At 44.3% G+C, this 19,507-nt stretch overlaps 1 protein-coding gene across 2 annotated transcripts; it reads left to right on the top strand.

Annotated features, from left to right (window-relative positions):
- Positions 1-12,498: 12,498 nt before the first annotated feature.
- Positions 12,499-19,040, top strand: LOC112565168 (twist-related protein 1-like). 2 transcript variants are annotated; one of them, XM_025240495.1, is made up of 3 exons: positions 12,499-13,310; positions 14,959-15,176; positions 17,474-19,040. In XM_025240495.1, exons 2-3 carry the CDS (start codon positions 14,997-14,999, stop codon positions 17,933-17,935), a joined length of 642 nt encoding a protein of 213 aa, XP_025096280.1. In that variant the 5' UTR covers positions 12,499-13,310; positions 14,959-14,996; the 3' UTR covers positions 17,936-19,040. The 2 variants fall into 2 exon arrangements, with proteins under 2 accessions (XP_025096280.1, XP_025096279.1); XM_025240494.1 differs by having other exon boundaries at positions 12,507-13,310; positions 14,954-15,176.
- The last annotated feature ends 467 nt before the right edge of the window (positions 19,041-19,507 follow it).

Below are 19,507 nucleotides of genomic sequence, written 5' to 3'. Positions count from 1 at the left end.
GAAGATGGAAACGCTGTCTCTCATATACAAAGCTGTGAAACGGGTTTTTCCTCCCGACAAGTTAATTATCAGCCCTGACAGAGTGAGCTGTGAAGGAGGACTCTAGCCGGGGGATGGAGGCAGCGGCAGGGAAGGAGTGAGTGAGGGACAAGTGTCAGAAACATTCGCTGGAAACAAAGAAGGAGAGATAAAATGAGTGGAGAGAGAAAAGAAGAAGAAGTTCTGTACCTACACGAGTCAATGTTTGCGTTTTTTCTGTACCCACGTACATCTAAACGAACTTGTATTCATGGAATGAAGGGAGAGGAAGGGGAGATAAGTAATATAGAGAAAGTGCTCATCGGTCATACTAATGTGATCGCCATGACAGGAGAGTCGGCGGTGGAGAGCATTATTGGCAACCGTCGTGTTTACACGCCAGGTCTTGGAGCACAACGAATTCCACCCGGAGACCCACACCGGGGACTCGGTGAAGCAACCCTTTTGATTTCTGCCTTCCCTCTCTCCAGTCAACTCCCCTTCATTCTGGCTGCCGACATTTCTCACAGCCCTCCAGCATCTCCTCCGCTTAATTTTACTCTCACATCCTCCGTCGAAGAGGGAGACTAGTTGTTTGTTAATAAGCCGATGAGAGTGTGGTACTGAGGGTGAAGTGAGTGGTAAGGGTGGGGTTGAGAGGGTACAGATGGGGGTGGGACTGGGGAAGTATGTGTGAGAGAGAGAGTAGGGGTGGGAGGAGAAAGATGCGATCGGTTGTTGGACAGCGTGGATATAACCGTCCACACTAACAACACCTTAATGAGGGGAGGTGTGAACTCGGCTCATGCACACAAACACATCATTTGCCTCCGTGTGTGTGAGAGAGAGAGAAAGTGTGAGAAGGAGAGAGTGAGAGAAGGAGAGAGTGTATCAGTGAAGGTCCTGGTGCCGTGGAAAGTATACGAGCTGTGGTGCGGGTGCTGTCTGGTGTGTAACTTAACAATCATAAAGAAAGAAATGATGAGCAAGCATGCGTGTGAAAATTCCTGCTCTGATTACCGCCTCGCGTGACTGGCGACAGCCGAGATTGCGGACTGTGAGACTTCACCATCCATCCACCCCTACACACACCCTCCAGTCCCCACCCTGCGGACTGTAAGACTTCACCATCCATCCACCCCTACACACACCCTCCAATCCCCACCCTGCGGACTATCAGCTCCCCTCCACCCAGTCAGTTCCCTTCCACCCTGCGGACTTTGTTCCTCGCAGACCTGCCAGAGGTGCAAGCACACAGCTCCTGGTGAGGCTGGACCTACCCTACAAGCTCCGCAAACTTTTACAAACTTAACACAGGCCGCCAGCGTTTACTTATAGTATTTCTAGTATTTCACAGTTGATCTAAAATGTCATCCCCAACCCCAGTTCTCTGACACTACAGAGATGTCGCCCATCAATATTATTAACTCAAACAAACTTAAAATATTCACACTTCGGTTCATGCATGTAAAGGCACACGCGCGCACACAAACACACAAACAAATACACTAACAAACATTTCAGTCCTCTCTCACACCATGAGTCTTAATTAGTGAACTAATTAGTGTACATTTAGTTTGTTTTCTTCAGTCGATGTTAACCCAACCGCCGACAGGAAGTGACGACTAGCAAAGTCAGTTGCGGTCTTTCCTTCACATCGACTAGTGAGATGTTCTTGTCATTTCAAGTCGCGAGGTTCTCGAAATTTTACATTGTCATAACCCACCTAAGTATTGCTGTGTTTTGTTGTTGTTGTTTTGTTTTTTGTTTTTTGTTGTTGCTGTTTTTTTCTTTTTTTGGGTTTTTTGTTTGTTTGTTTTTTTGTTTTTTTTGGTTGCTGTTTGTTTCCTTTTTTTTTGTTTTTGTTTTTTTTGTTGTTGTTGTTTTTTGGTTGTTGTTTTGGCTGGTTTTTATTTATTTATTTTTGTTGTTGTAGGAAATGTCTTGTACAACTTGTCCTTTACTCAATAAGTAACACAAGTGTACCTGGCTCCGCAGATTAGTTCGTTATGGTGACAAGACTGCTGTGAGTATACCTGTGGGTACACGTGTAAGTTTGGTAAGTACAGGTGCTTTGTGTGTATTGCATCGCTGTGATGTATTATTTTTAGACTTATTGACATGATGTTTGTAAACACACACACACATCTATCCATCCACCCACTTACACACACTCAGGCTCACGTGCGCACATGAATACACACAAATAAGATTCAGTTTATGTATTGTTTCGCTCATCATATTATTATTTGTAGGTGAGCGGAAGTGGAATTGCTGTATTCCAACTTTTGATATATGTATTGTGACACCTTATGAAGTGCGATTGTTCTACCTGTTCTGTCTTCTCAGTCTTTCCTGCTTGCCTGCCAGTCTCTCTTCTTTGTTTGGTGTTGTTTTGTTTTTGTTTTTTGTTTTGTTTTTGTTTTTGTTGTTTTTTTTTTTGTCTTCTTCTTGATCACTTGACATGAGCGCTGTGTGAGCATCCTGGTGCGCGCGCATGCTGCCTTTTTCAGTCTCCGTCACCAAGCCAGTCTCCACCCACTTACACCGGCGTGTTTGTAAACACGGAAGTACGCCCGTGTCACGTGATCGCCGCACAGACCAATAGAAAATAAACACCGCCCGCGCATCAAAGCCGCGTCACCGGAAGTCCCCGACTGCCGCGACATCTCGACAAGGGGGCGTGCGAGGGGGGTTGGGGGGCTGGGGGGCTGAGCTGCTCGTGCTCCGCAAGATGGAAGCAATTGCGTGTGGGATTTTAGCGGCTGCCATCGAGGGCCGGCAAATCTAAACATTATTTTCTTAACATTTCAGCCACTGCACACCGCGCCGCGCTGAAGGTGAGGTCGGAGGAGGCGCGTGAAATGGTTGTCAGGTGCAAACTGTAAAGTTCACACCAGCCCTGCCCTACCTGGTGAGGATGCTGGTAAGGGAAGTTGGGGGGGCAGGGACTCTGCTGCGAGAACTCGAGTCTTGCTGATGCTTTTGGAAAGAAAACTTCATGGCTGACCCGCTGTCAGGTGGTTGAGGTGATTCTTTGTGGAACATTACAACCACCAGCAACCACTAGCATCAGTACAGCTTCAGCCATTTCGTTTATAAATAGCTACAGCGTGTGTGCGCGCGCATCTCTGCCGTGTATACATTATGCGTGTGATACTGAATATGCGTGTGCGTGCGTTTAACGCAAATGTCTGGCTATCCTTTCATGGGAGTCAAGATTCAAAATTCTTTATTCTGTCTCCCTCGAATGGGTATTGAGATATTTAAAATATATCCATACATGTTCATGCACATTCTTATTTTTTTAATAAATATTTATTATTAATATAAAGTAATTCACATACATTCACTGATTGCTTTATAACAGCTAATAAAAACAAACAACAAAAATAAAAGGGAAAAAATGGAAACAAACTATTTCTTTTCATCATTCACTCATTATCTGTTTGCTTATATTTATTCGCTGGTAAATGATTATTCAACGCTCTAAGTTTTATTAAAGGGAGACAATTTTTTGAGTTTTGTCAACCGAGCAACAGTGACGGACAACACTCTTCTCTTTTCTCTGATCACGGATTTTATTCCTCCAGTCACGGAATTCAACTTTGGTTTGAGTTTTGTCCCTTGTGTTGTAGCGGGAGAGAACTGAACGGATGCAGCAACTGGTTGTCCACACTGACCTTTGGTGAGCAGTGTCTAGAAGGTGCCTGGGTGTATTTTTGTTGGGCCTGGAAACCACTTAAAGGCCGGACAAGCCGCTGAGTGCAATAACCAACGATTCCTGTTGGTAGCTCCGAAAAATACCAGCAAAGTACCGCTGCTCTCCCTTGCTTTTAATGGCGGCTTGCTAGAAATGTCGGTAAGATGTGAATTATGAAAGACTTGTGTAGCTGATACGTGCCAACAAATCTGATGTTCGTGATCATTATCATCTTAAAAAAAAAACACTTGTCCCATTCACCACACACTAATCCTGTTCTCAGTCCATTCATCCCATTCCACACACAGAAAGTCCAATGTGCACGGACCTACCCCTAAAATCCCTAACAAATAATAAAATAAACATTTGGGGTTTTTTTTTCCTAATCTCATAACTAGTGGTAATGAAACTTTCATCTAATATAAACTCCTTTTTCTGTTGCTGATTATAGGGTCCATTGTTCGGGAATATATTCCCACAGTGAGACTGTCGGGCACTTGGGACTTTGTCCTGTTCAGGACAGTCTTTACAATCACGTGCGTGTGTGTGTGTTGGTGCACGCGCTCATACACATTCACACAGAGTTTCCAAGGGCCACATCGACTCCCCAGTCATCGCCTCGTTCTCCCTCGTGCCACTCACGGGTCACAGCACGCGCGGCGCGTGAGCCACGTCGGTGCAAAGGGCGGCGGCGGTGCATTGTGCAGGCGGGCAACACAATGAGGCAGCGCAGGGGGGTGGAGACAGACCGGGAGGGGGAGGAGAAGAGGAAAGAGCAAGGAGGCAGAGCGGAAGGGTGAATGAATGGGAAGACGAGAGAAGGAGAAAGAAAGAAAGTCGTAGACGCGGCAGACGACTGGCGTGGCTCGAGTTCCGTCACGGCAACACTCGCGTGCAGGCTGGCAAACTCTACCCGAGTATGTTAGTCTACCTCGCGGTTGGTGGTCCCTGTCACGTGATAGCGCACCTGTCACGACGACAAACCTTCGTAACATGGTATATGTAGAATTAAATACACTGACATTATACTAGTCTTGATTCTGTATAATTTCCTCTCTCTGTGTTATTCACTCAGCGCCAGCAGGACACCACCACCACTACAACAACAACAGCAACACACAACAGCCGCTGTATAAACCAGTGGTTCTCAAAGTTTTTCGGGCCGCGGACCACTTTACTTAAGTAAAAGCTATGGCGGACCACCAAGGCCTAAGTAAAAAATATGGCGGACCACCAAGGCCTAAACATTAGTCTGTACTATGAATTTCAAATATAAATTGTCGCATTTGTTTCATTTTAATTCAAAACTAAATGTTCTTCTGTGACAGTAGTATAGTAATAAGTTGACATAAAACTACATATACCTCGTTCTTTGTAATTAAAATGTTAATGCGAGGAATGCATCACTTTAAACATCACTTTGCTGACATATGACGACTGTCAGCCGCGGACCACCTGACCTATGCCTGCGGACCATTAGTGGTCCGCGGACCACACTTTGAGAACCACTGGTATAAACCATTAAGTCTACCGACAAACTGAACATAAGTGAAGACAAAACTGAGATCATTCGAAAATATACTAAATTTGTGCCATCCTCTGCCTCTGGAGTAGACATCTATCTTGTCCACATCGTCAGGAATGTCGGCGTTATGATCGATGATATCTAATTCACATCAATGTAGTCTGTTGTCTACAATCACATGTTCTGTGAGCTTCGCACGAACAGCCACACCCTGACTTATTCTATTGGTCTTCTCTATCGAAATACTCATGTCTACATTGGTGTTGACATGTGGGATTAGCGGAACTACACGTGGATGTCTGTAATACTCTACTGGACAAGTTTTAAAGGATTCAGAATCATTCTGCTCGTATTATCCTCCGTAATCAAAACCCGACCATACTACACCCCTTCTCCCCGAGCTTCGCTGGCTGTCAGTCCGAGATCACATTAATTGTTTTTATGGTTACCTGTCAGTTCATCGAACTCGCCTCAACACTGGGAAATAAATTATATGACTACCACCACTACACAACTGAGTATTTACTGATAAAACAACTCAATATTAGCTACAACTCAGTATGTCTCTGTATGACAGGTGCCTGTGGGTTTTCTCTCCATGATCACCCTACAGGTTCCCAGATTATCTATCTTGTCTTTTCCATAAGTGTCAGGTCATCGTTTCGTTGTTGCCTGCGAACGAACCTGATTTTCACCTGCAGATAATAGCAGAGGTCAGTAAGGTGAGATGGATTTCTCATCTTTCGTTTTCTGATCACAGGGGAAACGGGAGCGTGGTTTCTCATAAAGGCCATTTCGCAGAACCTGAAAAAAGACCTTCATAACCCTTTTTTGAAGAAGTTTTATGATTTGTGTGCAGTTATCTTTCCCAGCGTTCAAGCTTAGGGTGTTGTCCCAAGTGTTGGCCTTACTATTGCCTTTGAGGTCGTCCTCTTTGGCGTCTTCGTCCACGATGTCGTTGGCGGAACTTGTTTCTTTCTACTACTGTCAACACATCTACCATCTTTCTCAAAAAACTCTCAGAATTTGTGTATTTCTACGATTAAACAAAGTAGCCAGCATTGTCTGTTGTTTTTATAGATCACCAAAGAATAGCCACTGTAAAGTTTCTTCTGAAGGAAGTAGTCTCCGTCAGGACTTTCTCCAGAAAGGCCAAGGGACAGCCACCATCTTGTCTGTGTCCTTCTCCATTCTGTCCTCATTCATCTCAGGAGACAAAAACCGGAAGTTGTCTCGGAGGCTGCGCGACGTTTTGCTCAGTGAAACAAAGGCGACGATGAAAACATTTGCACGAGCGGTCAACTTTGACTTTTCTGTCGGCTTTGATGTTTTGGTCCGGGTACCCTTCTTGTATTTGCTTCTAGGGAAGCGTCGAGAAGGAGGACTAGGGATAAATATTTGTGGCTGTGGGTAAATTCCACAAACATTCTGTGAGATGACTGATGTGGCGATTAGGCGAGAACAGTGAGATGCTGCCGCTGCAGAGGCGGTCGTTGGCTCTGTTTTTACTGGAGAGGAAGCGAACCCTCGGTGCAAACTCATCGCTCTGCGTCCGCCCTCTCTTTGTCTGTGCATGTGCTTGTGTATGTATATTACTGTCGGCCTGTACCCTTCTCTGTCTCTTCTCTCTCTCTTTGTATTTATGTATCTTTGCCTGCCTCTCCCTTCGTTCTGTGTGTGTGTGTGCGGATGGGTGATCGCACCAAAGTGTCTTTGTTCTTTTATTCTCTCTCTCTCTCTGGTGACATTCCCAGAATTGAGAAAAAACTGCGACACGACTTTTTGCTGTTGTTTTGTTTGTTTGTTTTTGTAGAAGGAGACTACCACAATAGAGTCCAATGTGAGAGATGTTGCTTCTCACTGCATTCGATGATGTATGCGGTGTTCAGAAATTGGAGGGTAGTCGACCTGCCGTGGCCAGAGAAAACTGAGTGAAGAACACCAAGGACTGGATGGTCGTCCTGTTCAAAACCTGCTCACCATCGCTCAAGACCTTGTCACGTGACGCGTCTGTCCGGTGCTCCACCCACGACAGGTGCAGGTCAATGGACGGCTGACTGAATTCATCTAAATACTGTATCGGTCTTTTAATCAAAAGAAGTGTCAGGTAGCAAAGATTTTTGCTATCTTACCTGTGACAAAAAGTTACTTTGTTCAGGATGATCCGCTCCACGTCTTCCGTGAAAAGATCTCTGTGACGAATGGTGAGTGGTGTGCAGCTGTGGATGTATGGTTCATGCTTACACACCTGACCTTTGACACCGTGTGCATGAACAAACTTACAGACTGTCTTGTCCAAGCTAGTTGGAATGTGAAGGTGTTCAAATATTAATGAACAGAGATAACAAACAGCGACGACAGGAGAAATGAGAAACGGTTGCACAAGGCATCTGCACTCAAGTGTCAGACTGAACTCCGGGTGTCTTGCAATCTTGTCTACAGTCTATGCATTGTGTATATGTACAGTCTATATGTTGTGCACAGTGTGCTCTGTGTATAATGTATTGTATTGTGTATATTTGTTCTCGGGTACAATGTTGTGTCTCCAGTGTTCCGCGTGTGTATCGCATGTCCTGTCTACATATCGTGTGAACACCGCATTGTGTCTCGGCCAGTATCTTGTATATATAAACACATTAAACATTATTTTCTTTTATGCTGGGTGTTTATTACCCGCAAAGGCATTCTAGTCAGCTGTGTCATGTCCTTTGGCAACATAAATGATCGAGCGAGTGCGAGTGATAGGATCAGGCGGGGAAATTTCGCCATGCAAAATATGTTCTTCAGATCGGCGAGGCGAGATAGGCTCCACAGGTCATAAATGTAATTCCATTGGGTTCGCCTGCTCTGCCAGGTCGCCACCAAACTGTGTAATTAAATCTTCCTTTTATCGCCTTTCTCTGCTTTCAGAAAAGGTCAAAAGGCTCAAGAAACAATTTTTTTTCTGGCGGGCGAACTATTAACCTCGGAGGACTTCTCGCGGCTATCATGATCAACATTCACTCTCATCGGCGGGATCAGCTGAGGATTGTGTTTCTCCGTCTCAGCGACACAGTGGAGGAAAAAAACATGGAGACTAAACAGTTGAGTTGTAGCTTTGTCCTCTTTGCCGGTGGAATGTTGGAACAAATGTCCTGCCACATGGAGGCCAAGTCAACGAGCGACCATGCAGAACAACAAAATGAGGGTGTTAATTATCAGATGCGAATATTCTCGTGTTTGACTGAAAGGAAAACCAAATGTTCAGTTTGTTTCGCTGATATGTTCACAAGGTTTGTTCGGGAGGGATTGTCTGTTGAGCAAAATGGCTGCCAGGTCACGTGAGTAGTAAAGTTGCCCCCCACAGTGACACAGAGTAACACCAGGGACATTAGGGACATCAGAAACAAAACCATTCCAGAAAAATGATATGAAGGGAAACAATGGGCCTACTGAAGGGGTAAAAAAGTTCTGTCTCAAATTCATTGTAGGAACCAGAATTCAGTTCAGAAACTGTCGCCATTAGGTTCAACACCATGTGAACATGACGAAGAGTGATCTTTACACGTTGATAACAGGAATTGCATCCTTTGTAAATAAATACAACACTTCATACCCACCCGTAACTTAAAAATGTTAGGGTGTTCTTTTTTTTCTCGTAGTAAATATTAACGAGGGATGGGGAGGAGAAGGGGAAAGAGATCATTTGACCAGCAAAACATTTCATTGCACATGCGTGTCAAGAAGAAAATATTTCAGCTGTGTCATCAGCGGCTTCGCTTAATACTTTTAAAAATGTCTTCACTTGAAGAGAAAATTACGATAATAATAACAATAGCAAGACCACCTAGGAAGATGATCATCCCATCGACACCCAAGATCGTAAGAGAGCTTTAACTTTTGCGAAACACTGGTTGTAGAAATGCATTTTCTTGGCAATACAACTAGTTCTACACCCAGTTCTGATTTCATTCCTACGTGGGTTACTGGAAAGTTCTACCTTCGAAGTATATATTTCGCAGCATAGAGTAAATAGGGATGAAGTTAGGCGAGGAAACCCTCCGTTGAGAGACAATCAAGTAAGCCCCGAAACGGGATGTGAACCGAGGACTTCACGATCCTCACTAAAATAATCCGAGTGTTTTCTCTACCGGACCGCCAGGGTAACTTCTCCCTGTTACCCCGGGGGCATTTGTCATGGTGTGAGTGTGAGGCTGGGCTGTAACTAGCTCAACAGGCGTGCGAGACACGTGGTGCGAGAGTTAATGTGCTGCCAGACAGCTGTGCGGACAGCTGCCATCAGCAGACTCTTTACCACAAGTATATTCAACAACCTTTGCATTGTTCTCCCTTCGCTGGCATTCGGGCCTGAGTGTAACAGACTGTACAAATTACTAACTGGCTTAGGTTCATGACTAAGACGTACAGCCAGTCAGCCAACCAGCAGGAAAAACAAGCAAACAACAACAAGACGACTAGCGCAGTGGTAAAACATCAGTGTGGAGTGAGGCCCTTCGTCTTGGTTCGCATTTCGTCTCGGAGCACAGGAGTTCAAGAACTTTTTCTGGATCGGGGAGGAAGACGGCTTTGCTGGGACAGACTTTACTTAGCAATAAAAAAAATAATCTTCTTACAAAATCTTTGGTAAGCTAGGAGATAAGAAAGATCAGTTCATATTTCTTTTCAGTTTTCCCGACATTAAGTCATTTTAATGATGTTAGATATTTAAATACGAAAAGTCGAGTAAAAAACTCAAAATAAATATTATTTCAGATAAATAAACTGTTTGCTCGTGAGACTCGGTTTCACAAGAACACGGAGGTCGACGGCGAAAAGCGGTTGCGAAGAAAATGATGAAGTTGCGCAGGGGCAGAAGGTCAGGGGTCGTGGCCTGTGAGGCAAACAGAAACCTTTGGCGCGGAGGTCTGTTGGCGAGTGAGGCCGCCCAGATGCATGACGGGACTCTTGACACGTTACAGGAGACAGATAATCTGGTGGTGGTAGTTTAATCTTTACAACTAGGCTCTGTAACTTGAGTTTGACATGTAATATATTCATTTCTTTTTCACAGTTTCTAGGGTTACAAGTCGGATGTATAATTCAGAAAGAGAAAGAAGAAAGATGACGGTAGGAAGGTTGGAGGGGATGAAGATGGAGGAACTGAGAATGGCTGAGAAAAATTTTGTTTTACAATGAGAAAGGTAACGAAAGAGAATAAGTGATTCACCAGTAAATAAGGTTAATCACGGCGATGCAGTCCACCCTGCAAGCAGGTTCAACATAAAAGGTGCCGACACAAGACATGAACTCGGGACACCAAATCTTCGATGTATTAGTAACAATTGATAAGAGATGAAGATATATATAGAGAGAGAGAAGGAGAACAGGAAAGGATTGAAAGACATCTTTAGGAAATAAGGCACGACACGATGTAGATATGAAAGTTAATTAGAACTCACACAAATTACAATTATAAAAGTTCCACTGAAAACATCAGAACACAGACTGCAAACAATATTCAGAGACACAGCGCACGTGCATCTCACGACCACGGAGTTTCCCCAGGTAAATGTTTTATCTAATGAAAAAATTAGACTGTATATTATGGTACTACACATGCTTAAAATTGAATAATCACACATACACACAGAGAACACTGAGTGTCCAGAAAAGGCTGGAAGGGGATTATAGTCTAACCAGCTGCTCGCAGACCTACAACACAAAGAAACTTACAAAAGAAGAAGCAGAAATTGTGTTAATTTATTTTTCATATGCAAATTACTTTGTCCTGCAATCGCCGAGAAAGAGTAGGATGTGAAACATGATTGATGTTACATTGCAATCCCACAGTTATTAAGATGCGAGATAGTTGATAGTTACAGCTTCCTGTTGCTTGACAGTTTATTAGTCTACAAACGAGTAAATGAGAAATTATCTTTCATCCTCATTTACAAACATCATGATGTTTGATTTTACAGAATGGCCACAAATGAGAACCACAACAATCGTGGCTGATTATTTAAAGACGAGGTTCACTGCCATTACTAGAACCTGCATCAGACCTACTGACTGACAGACATGATGTTAGTCACCTGAAGCAGCAGCTATGGATGCTTTCTCGTCCCGAGTACTACCCCGTTATTTTTTTCAAGCAACAGCTTTTCTTAAAATTTCTTTTCAAAAGCTTTGACTGCTTGCAGAGACCTTCCATTCAATAAACAACCATTACTAGCAATGAAAATGTACACGACCCTAAGTACTTATTCACTAGTCAACAATCCCTGTGAGATTAGACAACAACCCTCATCTTTAGTAAATATTCTAATTTTTTTCTCTTTTATGCATTTGTTTTACAGCTAAGTAATGTTTCAGGTTTTTTTTTTTACCTCAGATGAATGTCTAGATGTAAAAAAAAATAACTTTGTTTCCTCTGTTACCCTCGTAAATAAAGATTTGTCATTTGTCATTCTTCTAGAAATCAGTTTAGTTAGATATTGATAATAGTTTCCGGAGAAATTATGACAACCGCTGGGGAACTGTAGAATGTGTACTGAGAGGTTTGCATACATCAGTATCCTGCTCCACTGCTTGGTGATTTGATTAAGAAATATTTAGTGAGTTCTATCTACTGATAGATAATAAACCTCCCGTTCCATACTGCACACAGGTGTGAGTAACTGTGGTGAGAGTGGTACACACCTACAGTGGTGACAGGTAGTTGATAATTCACTAACTGCCACTCAAAGAATAATATTCTGTAACAAAAATAATGACACTTCTAAAAATAACAAATACACGTATGTGTCAGACAATAAACTAGAAATATTAAGATTAAAATTGTTCCAGTTCCGCTATTTCTTGACCTCCAATTAACTTTTCCCACGACCATAATATTTATATTTTGGATGTAAAAATGTAGGAAGTATATCTTCAAGCTACACCGATTTATTACCTGTGTAAACCCAGACTGATTAAAAATGCTAATTACGGATATAGATTAATTGTCTTCTTAGGTTTCGAATTTTCCCAAAATTTTTTTTCTCTTTTTATCTGTAAGTTGTATGAGGAGGGAGGTTGTTATTGTTTATTGTAGCGGTGCCTAACAACTGTGATATCAGCAAACATGTAATCAAAATCTTTGTATTTAATGTACCCCGGGTGTAATCAAGTTCCTCATACGACTAACTTAATCGTAAGGGGTGCACCGTTCTCAACCCCGGACCCTCCTCTCAGCCTTTCATTTCCCTTTCTTCATCTGCCGCCTTCTTCCTAATAATGTCTTATTTATGTACCTCTGTCGTATTCGTCAGCTTTCACGTGCAGGGAGGCTGAATGAGGGAGGAAAAGAGGCGGGAGAAGGTGGAAGACGAGGATGTCTTTTCCCAGCAGTGGTCGCTTCCACTCCAGCTTCCCTTTCCTCCAGACCTCTCCTCCACCTTTACAAAGAGAAGCAGCCTCGCCCTCCCCTGCGATAGATGCTTGATTGACAGCTGATGCCAGGGCAACGCGCCGCGTGCGGATCGCCATTTGATTGGCTGCCATTAGCGGGGAGGGAGGACTGCGGAGGTGGGGCCCAGGTGATGGAGAGTTTTACTCGTCGAGTGTACAGCCTCTGGTCATTGCCACATCGCACGTGCACGCTGACCACTAAGGGGGGAGGGTAATTATGGGGAGGAGATCGCTCACATCACGCGCGTGCAGCCAGGCGCGGCCACCAAGCAAAGGCCCGTAACTCCCCGGACTTGAACGAAGTCGGAGGAGAGTTGCGTTTCTCCATCCTCCTCATCGGTATCGTCAGCCTCGGTCCACGAGTCTTGGCAGGCTGTCAGATCGCGGCGCCCACGAAGAAGTGTGACCCGGATTGTAAGGAGAAAGTCTGTCACACGCGCTACCCCCTCCACCCCGCGACCACCACCGGCATCCACCCAGCCGTCCACCCACCTCACTCGCGGCATCGCAGCCATCAGACCAAAGGCTCAGTCGCAGAGCTCGGCGCATTGCGGTTCCCTCCCAGGCGGGTCAGTGAAATGCGACTTCTCATTCCGACCGTCACATCTCTCACACCGTCCTGCCAGTCGTTTAACGGTAAGTATTCTTTCTCAACCTTGTCATTACTGATGCCCCAGCTTTCAAAGACTAGATTATTATAAGATTATATCTTTAGTACTTTCAATCTTGATTTCTTCACATTAAAAAAAAAAATTATTGAAATCGGTTAGTTCGGGTGTCGACTGAGTTCACGAGGTGGAGCGTTTTGTCGGTTAAGTGGGATACAACCTCGGGTAATTCGAGACCAATGGGGCACACTTTTTTTTTTTGGTCGCAGTCTGGATTATCTTTCATTCCACTCGTTTGAAATGTCTGCCCTCCTCCAATTGTCATATCACTGAGATCTGACCGTGGTTAAGTGTCGCAGGTTGTGGGAATGCAAGGATTTACAGACCGTGCACATCCTTGTGGCGAGGCGGTGTCCTTATCACAGGGAGATAATTAATAGCAAATTAGCACTGGGGGGGGGGGATGCTTGGTTCTGGGGGGAGAGCTGATGTTGTCTAGTGTCTCACAAGTTATTCTCATGTCTAACATCGATTCTCGTCATTTTCATTTCATCATTGCCTTCTCTTTAACCCTCGGCTAATTTCTAAAGACTGATTATTTGTATGTGTAATACAGCTTTCGCAAAGTACTGTTATAAAGTATATATATAAAGTACTGTTATAACATGATGTATTCTACAATATCATCGACATTGTACACAGTTATTATTAGTGCTCCGATCTGATTAATATCTCGAGTAAAACAAACAAACAGAGGGTCGGGGTGAGAAACTTCTTTTGTTCTGAAGATTAGGATTAATCAACAAGATTTACTGATAGCACCAAAGGAGCGAAGAAGGATGGAGTATTCGTCTTTTTATGCCTTTCAGGGGCTTGTGAGCACGAACTGTTGTCGGCCCTGTGTCGTGAGACAGATGTCGATGTGAGTCTGTGGTGGTGTTGGTGGTGGTAGTAGTAGTGGTAGTGGTGGAGGGGTCATTAAATAGCCTCGATGTAGGGGTGCATACAATGCAGACACTCATTTGTTTGGTGCACTCTCGGTTTATTTATTTCATTGTTCGTTGAGGACTAGATATGCCTTGCCATACATTACCTCACATTTTAGGAGAATAGAATGATTTAATAAGCTTTGAAAGTAAAAATACAGCACTCAGAAAAAAAGTGTTTGTCGTATATAATCATGCACGGATGCACGCGAGCACGTGTTCTCTCTTTTTCACACATACACACAAAAACTCGATTACCACTCTGGTAGGAGATATAATTTCTGCCATACTCATGATCCGTTTCTCATAGTATGACAAAACATTTTGTGTTTCCCACTCCCACCTCAAGTAGGTAGGTGCTACTATGTACAAACTGTGTATAGTGTGAGACAAACAGACCAATGCATGGACAGACAGAAACACGTGCACGTGCGAGAAATAGTCTTTATAGAAATGTAAGAGAGAGAAAAGGAAGAGAAAAATTTATATTCGATAAAAACATCTCTTCCTGCCAGGTGGTACAACATCATTCCCACAAAATATAATTATCTGTTCTAAAGACATTTTTTTCAAACTGTTCGTCTAACATAAAATTTTTTTGGTGTTACGTGTGTGATGTTTACGAGGAACGGACGCCCTCGACTGTTAACTACCAAGTAGTCAGTGTTGTTGGCGGGTGTTGCAGTGTAGTTGTCGTCGCCACCTCATCGTCGTGACGGCACATCGTCATGGTGCCTGAGCAGCAGGGGGTGGGTAAGCTGGACACCGACAGCCTGCTGAGACACAGTCACAGACCACTGCCAACCACTCAGGTCAAGCCAGACGCCATGATGAGGGACGAGGGATCAGAGTTCAGGGGGCTGTCTTCTCATCACCTGTATCACGAGCAGCAGTCTCCATGTGGTGAGGTGAGCTCATGCCTTCATGGCGCACGTAGTTTGTATGCATGTCAATCAAATCGTCATCATCATCATCATCATCATCAATCATCATCATCATCATTGTCGTCTTCGTCATCATCATCAGTCTCTAGACAATTGCCTTCGAGACACCATACGATACGAACACTTGCCAGCTTCCTCGGTTCCCTCCCTTGTGTAGGAAGCGATGAATGACTGTTCAGCCCTCTATTGAATGTTGTCTGCTCTTTTCTTCATCTCTTCTTTTATTTCTCTGAACTGGGGAAACGAGCTTTTGACACACCTTCTCTCCTCACGTGCCCCTCCGTCCGCTTTTCGTTTGTTTTTAAAATGATCAGAAGATGGCTGCTGCATAAAATATTCTCCACAAACTTCTTTTCTGTCAGTCGGCAATCTTACCCATGTTTAATTAATCACACACTGTCGAGAATCTGTTTGTATGATTTGTTTTAGACTGAGTTTTGCTTGCATTTATTTACAAAATTACTTATTAGAGACTAACGATGACCAGCAGTCTTTCTGGTAAAAAGTCCGTTCTTTGAAAATTACCATCACACCACATCCACGAGTCCCTCCCCTTATCTGTGTGTATCAAAGGTTCCAGCAATAGGCTATGGCACCTGTTAGAAGGGGAGATCAATCTAATTACCGGCACCTGCGCAGGGCGAAAAGGGGGCGTAATTTAAACATGGCGCTGCAACTGAGCCTCGCTTGCCCCCTCCATTAAATTTAGAGGGCATCGAAGATCAAACATGATCCCCGTTCATTTTATTTCTTTTTCTTTCTTTTCGAGCGATAATTACCGATCCTAACTCTCGGAACACCGTGATGCTGTCCCCTGGATGGCGTGGAAGGGTTGTCTCTCTCGCCTCTGGCTTCTTGTTTGCCGAACTCTGACGCGTGCAAGCGCGTGTATACATGTGTATGGTTCTTGTATTCATGTATATCTACGAACAAGAATCGGAAAGTTTTCAACTGAAATGGAAATATGCGTGCTCCATGTTTCATGGGAAGGCTGTCTGGACTGTTTAAATTGTTTTGACAGATGTCTGTCACACTGGTACTGAGGAAGGGGCCGTAAACAACAGCTGAGTAATACATTATTAAAAGGAATGATGACATACAAAAATCCAGTTTCTTATTCTCTATAGCAGTGATGCCCAACCTTTTTCGGCCTGCGGGCCATATCCATTTCCGACATGCGTGTCACGGGCCGCTTCACCGCAAAAATACAAAAACGAAAAAAAAAAAAAATAGAGCAGATACCATTTTTATTAGAAACAAGTTGTACTTACCATTAATTATGTACTAATAGTGGGATATTTGAAGTTGTTTTCCCCGAACCAACTTCTGAATGTCCGGCCTCATCGTAGAGACACCAAGTCGGAGCACTGAATCGAAATGTTCGTTCATCGAAAAAAGATTGAGAGACGCCCTACGTGGGGGAAATAATTTCTTCTTCCTTTTTTTTTTTTTAAGGTCTTCTTTAATTACTAACATGCCGATTTCCTGCACTGTGGGCAGAAGTTACGCGTGCCGGATGGCACCGCGTTGCGGGCCGGATATGGCCCGCGGGCCGTAGGTTGGGCATCCCTGCTCTATAGCAAAGTTTTGGTTGTGAATAGTTTCACATCGATGTAGAGACAAAGTGCATTTCAGAAGATTTGGGGAATGCCTAGTTTTAGAAATTTCACCTTAATCGTTTCGAATCTTCCTGTGGCTTTTTTAGTATGAATAAGTATTAGTACAACCTGAGTGAGGTGGTGACTGTTAGGAAGTAAGCGGTCATGTCAATCTTGTTTGATAAACTGATGACAGAATGATGACAGATGGGGCATTGTTACTACGCTCAGGAACAAAAACAAGACCAACATTGTCAAAGAATGTCTAGCGATCGTGTGATCACGTTCACGAAAATTCTTTCTCTGACACACTCTCACACACACTCCTCTCTCACTCACACCCACACACACACACCCTCACACACACACTCCCACACACTCTCTTTCACTCCCACACACACTCCATCACACTCTCTCTCACACATCTCTCTCTCTCTGACTCTGATAAACCAACAGAGAGAAGGAAATGTCTTTTGGCGATTGAGATATCAGCAATGAAAGTCTTCTTGCATCTCTTGGCTTTAGTATGTATTTTATTATTTTTACTATTATTATTTATTTCTGTTAAGATGGTTGAATGTGTGTGTAGGAGAATGACTTACTGTCTCAGGTGTAGCGATGTGTTATCCATGTATATATATAGCTTGAGGTCTTTGTTTCCAGGGTTACCTCTCCGCCAGTACTTCCGAGGACGGCGTAGACTGCGAGAGCGGCGGAAGCGGAAGTGGCAAGGATTACGTCGCCAGTCGCAAGCGAGGTCTGAAGTCGGACGGCGCTTCCGGCGGAAGTGGCAGCAAGAAGCCCAGACGGAAGCCGCAGACGCTGGAGGACTTGCAGTCGCAGCGCGTGCAGGCCAACGTGCGCGAGCGCCAACGGACCGAGTCGCTGAACGACGCCTTCTCGCAGCTGCGCAAGATCATCCCGACCCTGCCCTCGGACAAGCTCAGCAAGATCCAGACCCTCAAGCTGGCCACGCGCTACATCGACTTCCTGTACCAGGTGCTGCGCTCCGAGGACTTCGACCTCAAGCTTCCGGGCAGCTGCTCGTACATGGCGCACGAACGCTTGTCCTACGCCTTCTCGGTGTGGCGCATGGAGGGCGCCTGGCAAATGCACGAACATTGACCGGACTGACGTCAGGACGTGACAGCAACGTGATTTACGTCACTGACTGCTATCAGAACTTTTCGTAACGTGCCTTCAATTAACACTCCAGTTGTGAACCACTCTTTATAAGAATCGGGGGTTAGGGGTAGGGAGGAGAGAAATGTTTTCTCTGATGATGTAGGTGGTGGTGGTTGTGGCGGTGGTGGCGCTGGAAACCTCACGTGACGACGCTCGCTGTTGTTGTTGTTGACCTCTGCGTGAGGTTCGCCCCTTGCCTGCTGCGTTGATTGGCGGACGTGTCGTCTGCTTGGATCTCATGGTGGTGGTGCAGGGACCGCTGGCAGCGATGAAACACAAGACGATATGACTGAGCCTCTACGTGATAACGTGGTGCAACGTGCCATTGCGTGTGTGTGGGTTGGAGAAGGGGGCGATGGGATCGCCGCCAGGGGTTCATGGCGGAGACCTTGATCCTTGAGACTGATTGGAAAAAAAAACTTTTTCTCACAAACAGTATGGAGTGCTCATACGAAGCTACTCAGATATTATACCGCATGACTATTTCTATACTTAAATACTCTGACTTATATCTATATTTGAATGCAGAATTACCGCCCTTTAAACAAATGTTCCAGTATTATTTGTACGTTACACAGAAGGGAGATCACCTTCCGGTTACTTTATCAGCAAAGTTTTCGGTTTTACTGCATCTGTTGTTATGTAAACATGACACAAGAACAAGATCAACAGCAGACATTGGACACCATTGTTGTCAACTTTAATATGACCGAGGCCTTCAGGTGTGTCAACAAGTTTTGGTGTCAATCGTTGACCCAGGTCACGATGTACCGACAGAATATCATGCTACTACACCATGGTGCTATTATTTGTCACGTGTTTGTTGAATAAGCCAATGAAATGCATTTTACAGCCGTCCAGTCTTCTTGACAAGTTGCGGGTTATTAATTGTTTGTAAGTGTTGACAGGTGCCATTATACACGCTTCAAGTGCCAACTGGGACAACACGGAAAATAAATGATATTCAAGTGTATTGTTGCTTGTATTTTATACGCGCATGTCAATGTTATTGTTAAAAAGAAATAAATCCTTTTAGTAGTTATTATTATTATTTTTGTCATTAAAGAGTTTGACAAAAACAACGAAGAAAAATAACGTGTCGGCAACGAAGATAAAAATAACGAAAAGAAGGTAAAGGTTGTCCTGTATCCTAGTCGTTGGTAGGTGTGGGTGGCTGGGGACGTGTGAGACATCGCACTTTGTCTCCAAGGCAGCTTGACAATTATAAGAAAGTGCGGTAGACATCTTCTCCTTGCTGTGGACTTGCACACCAGGGGTAGGGAAATGAACCACGAGTGTGAGGCAGCTGACCAAAGGAAGTAGCTCCTTCATCCTCCAACAAACCCTCCAGGTAAGTTGCCGGGCCCTCCGACTCCATCACCTCTGGGACATCGCAAATATAAGAAGTCATGACAGGGCGTGTGTTCTCTCACTGTGCCTGAAGAGGTCTGTCAGTGTGTGGTGGGGTGGGGAGAAGGGATGAGGCGTGAGGAGGGGTGCTGACTGCCGGGT

This window comes from Pomacea canaliculata, linkage group LG5 (assembly GCF_003073045.1).
Source record: "Pomacea canaliculata isolate SZHN2017 linkage group LG5, ASM307304v1, whole genome shotgun sequence".
In the NCBI taxonomy this organism is placed as follows: Eukaryota; Metazoa; Mollusca; class Gastropoda; order Architaenioglossa; family Ampullariidae; genus Pomacea; species Pomacea canaliculata.
This window is presented reverse-complemented; position numbering and strand designations above follow the sequence as displayed.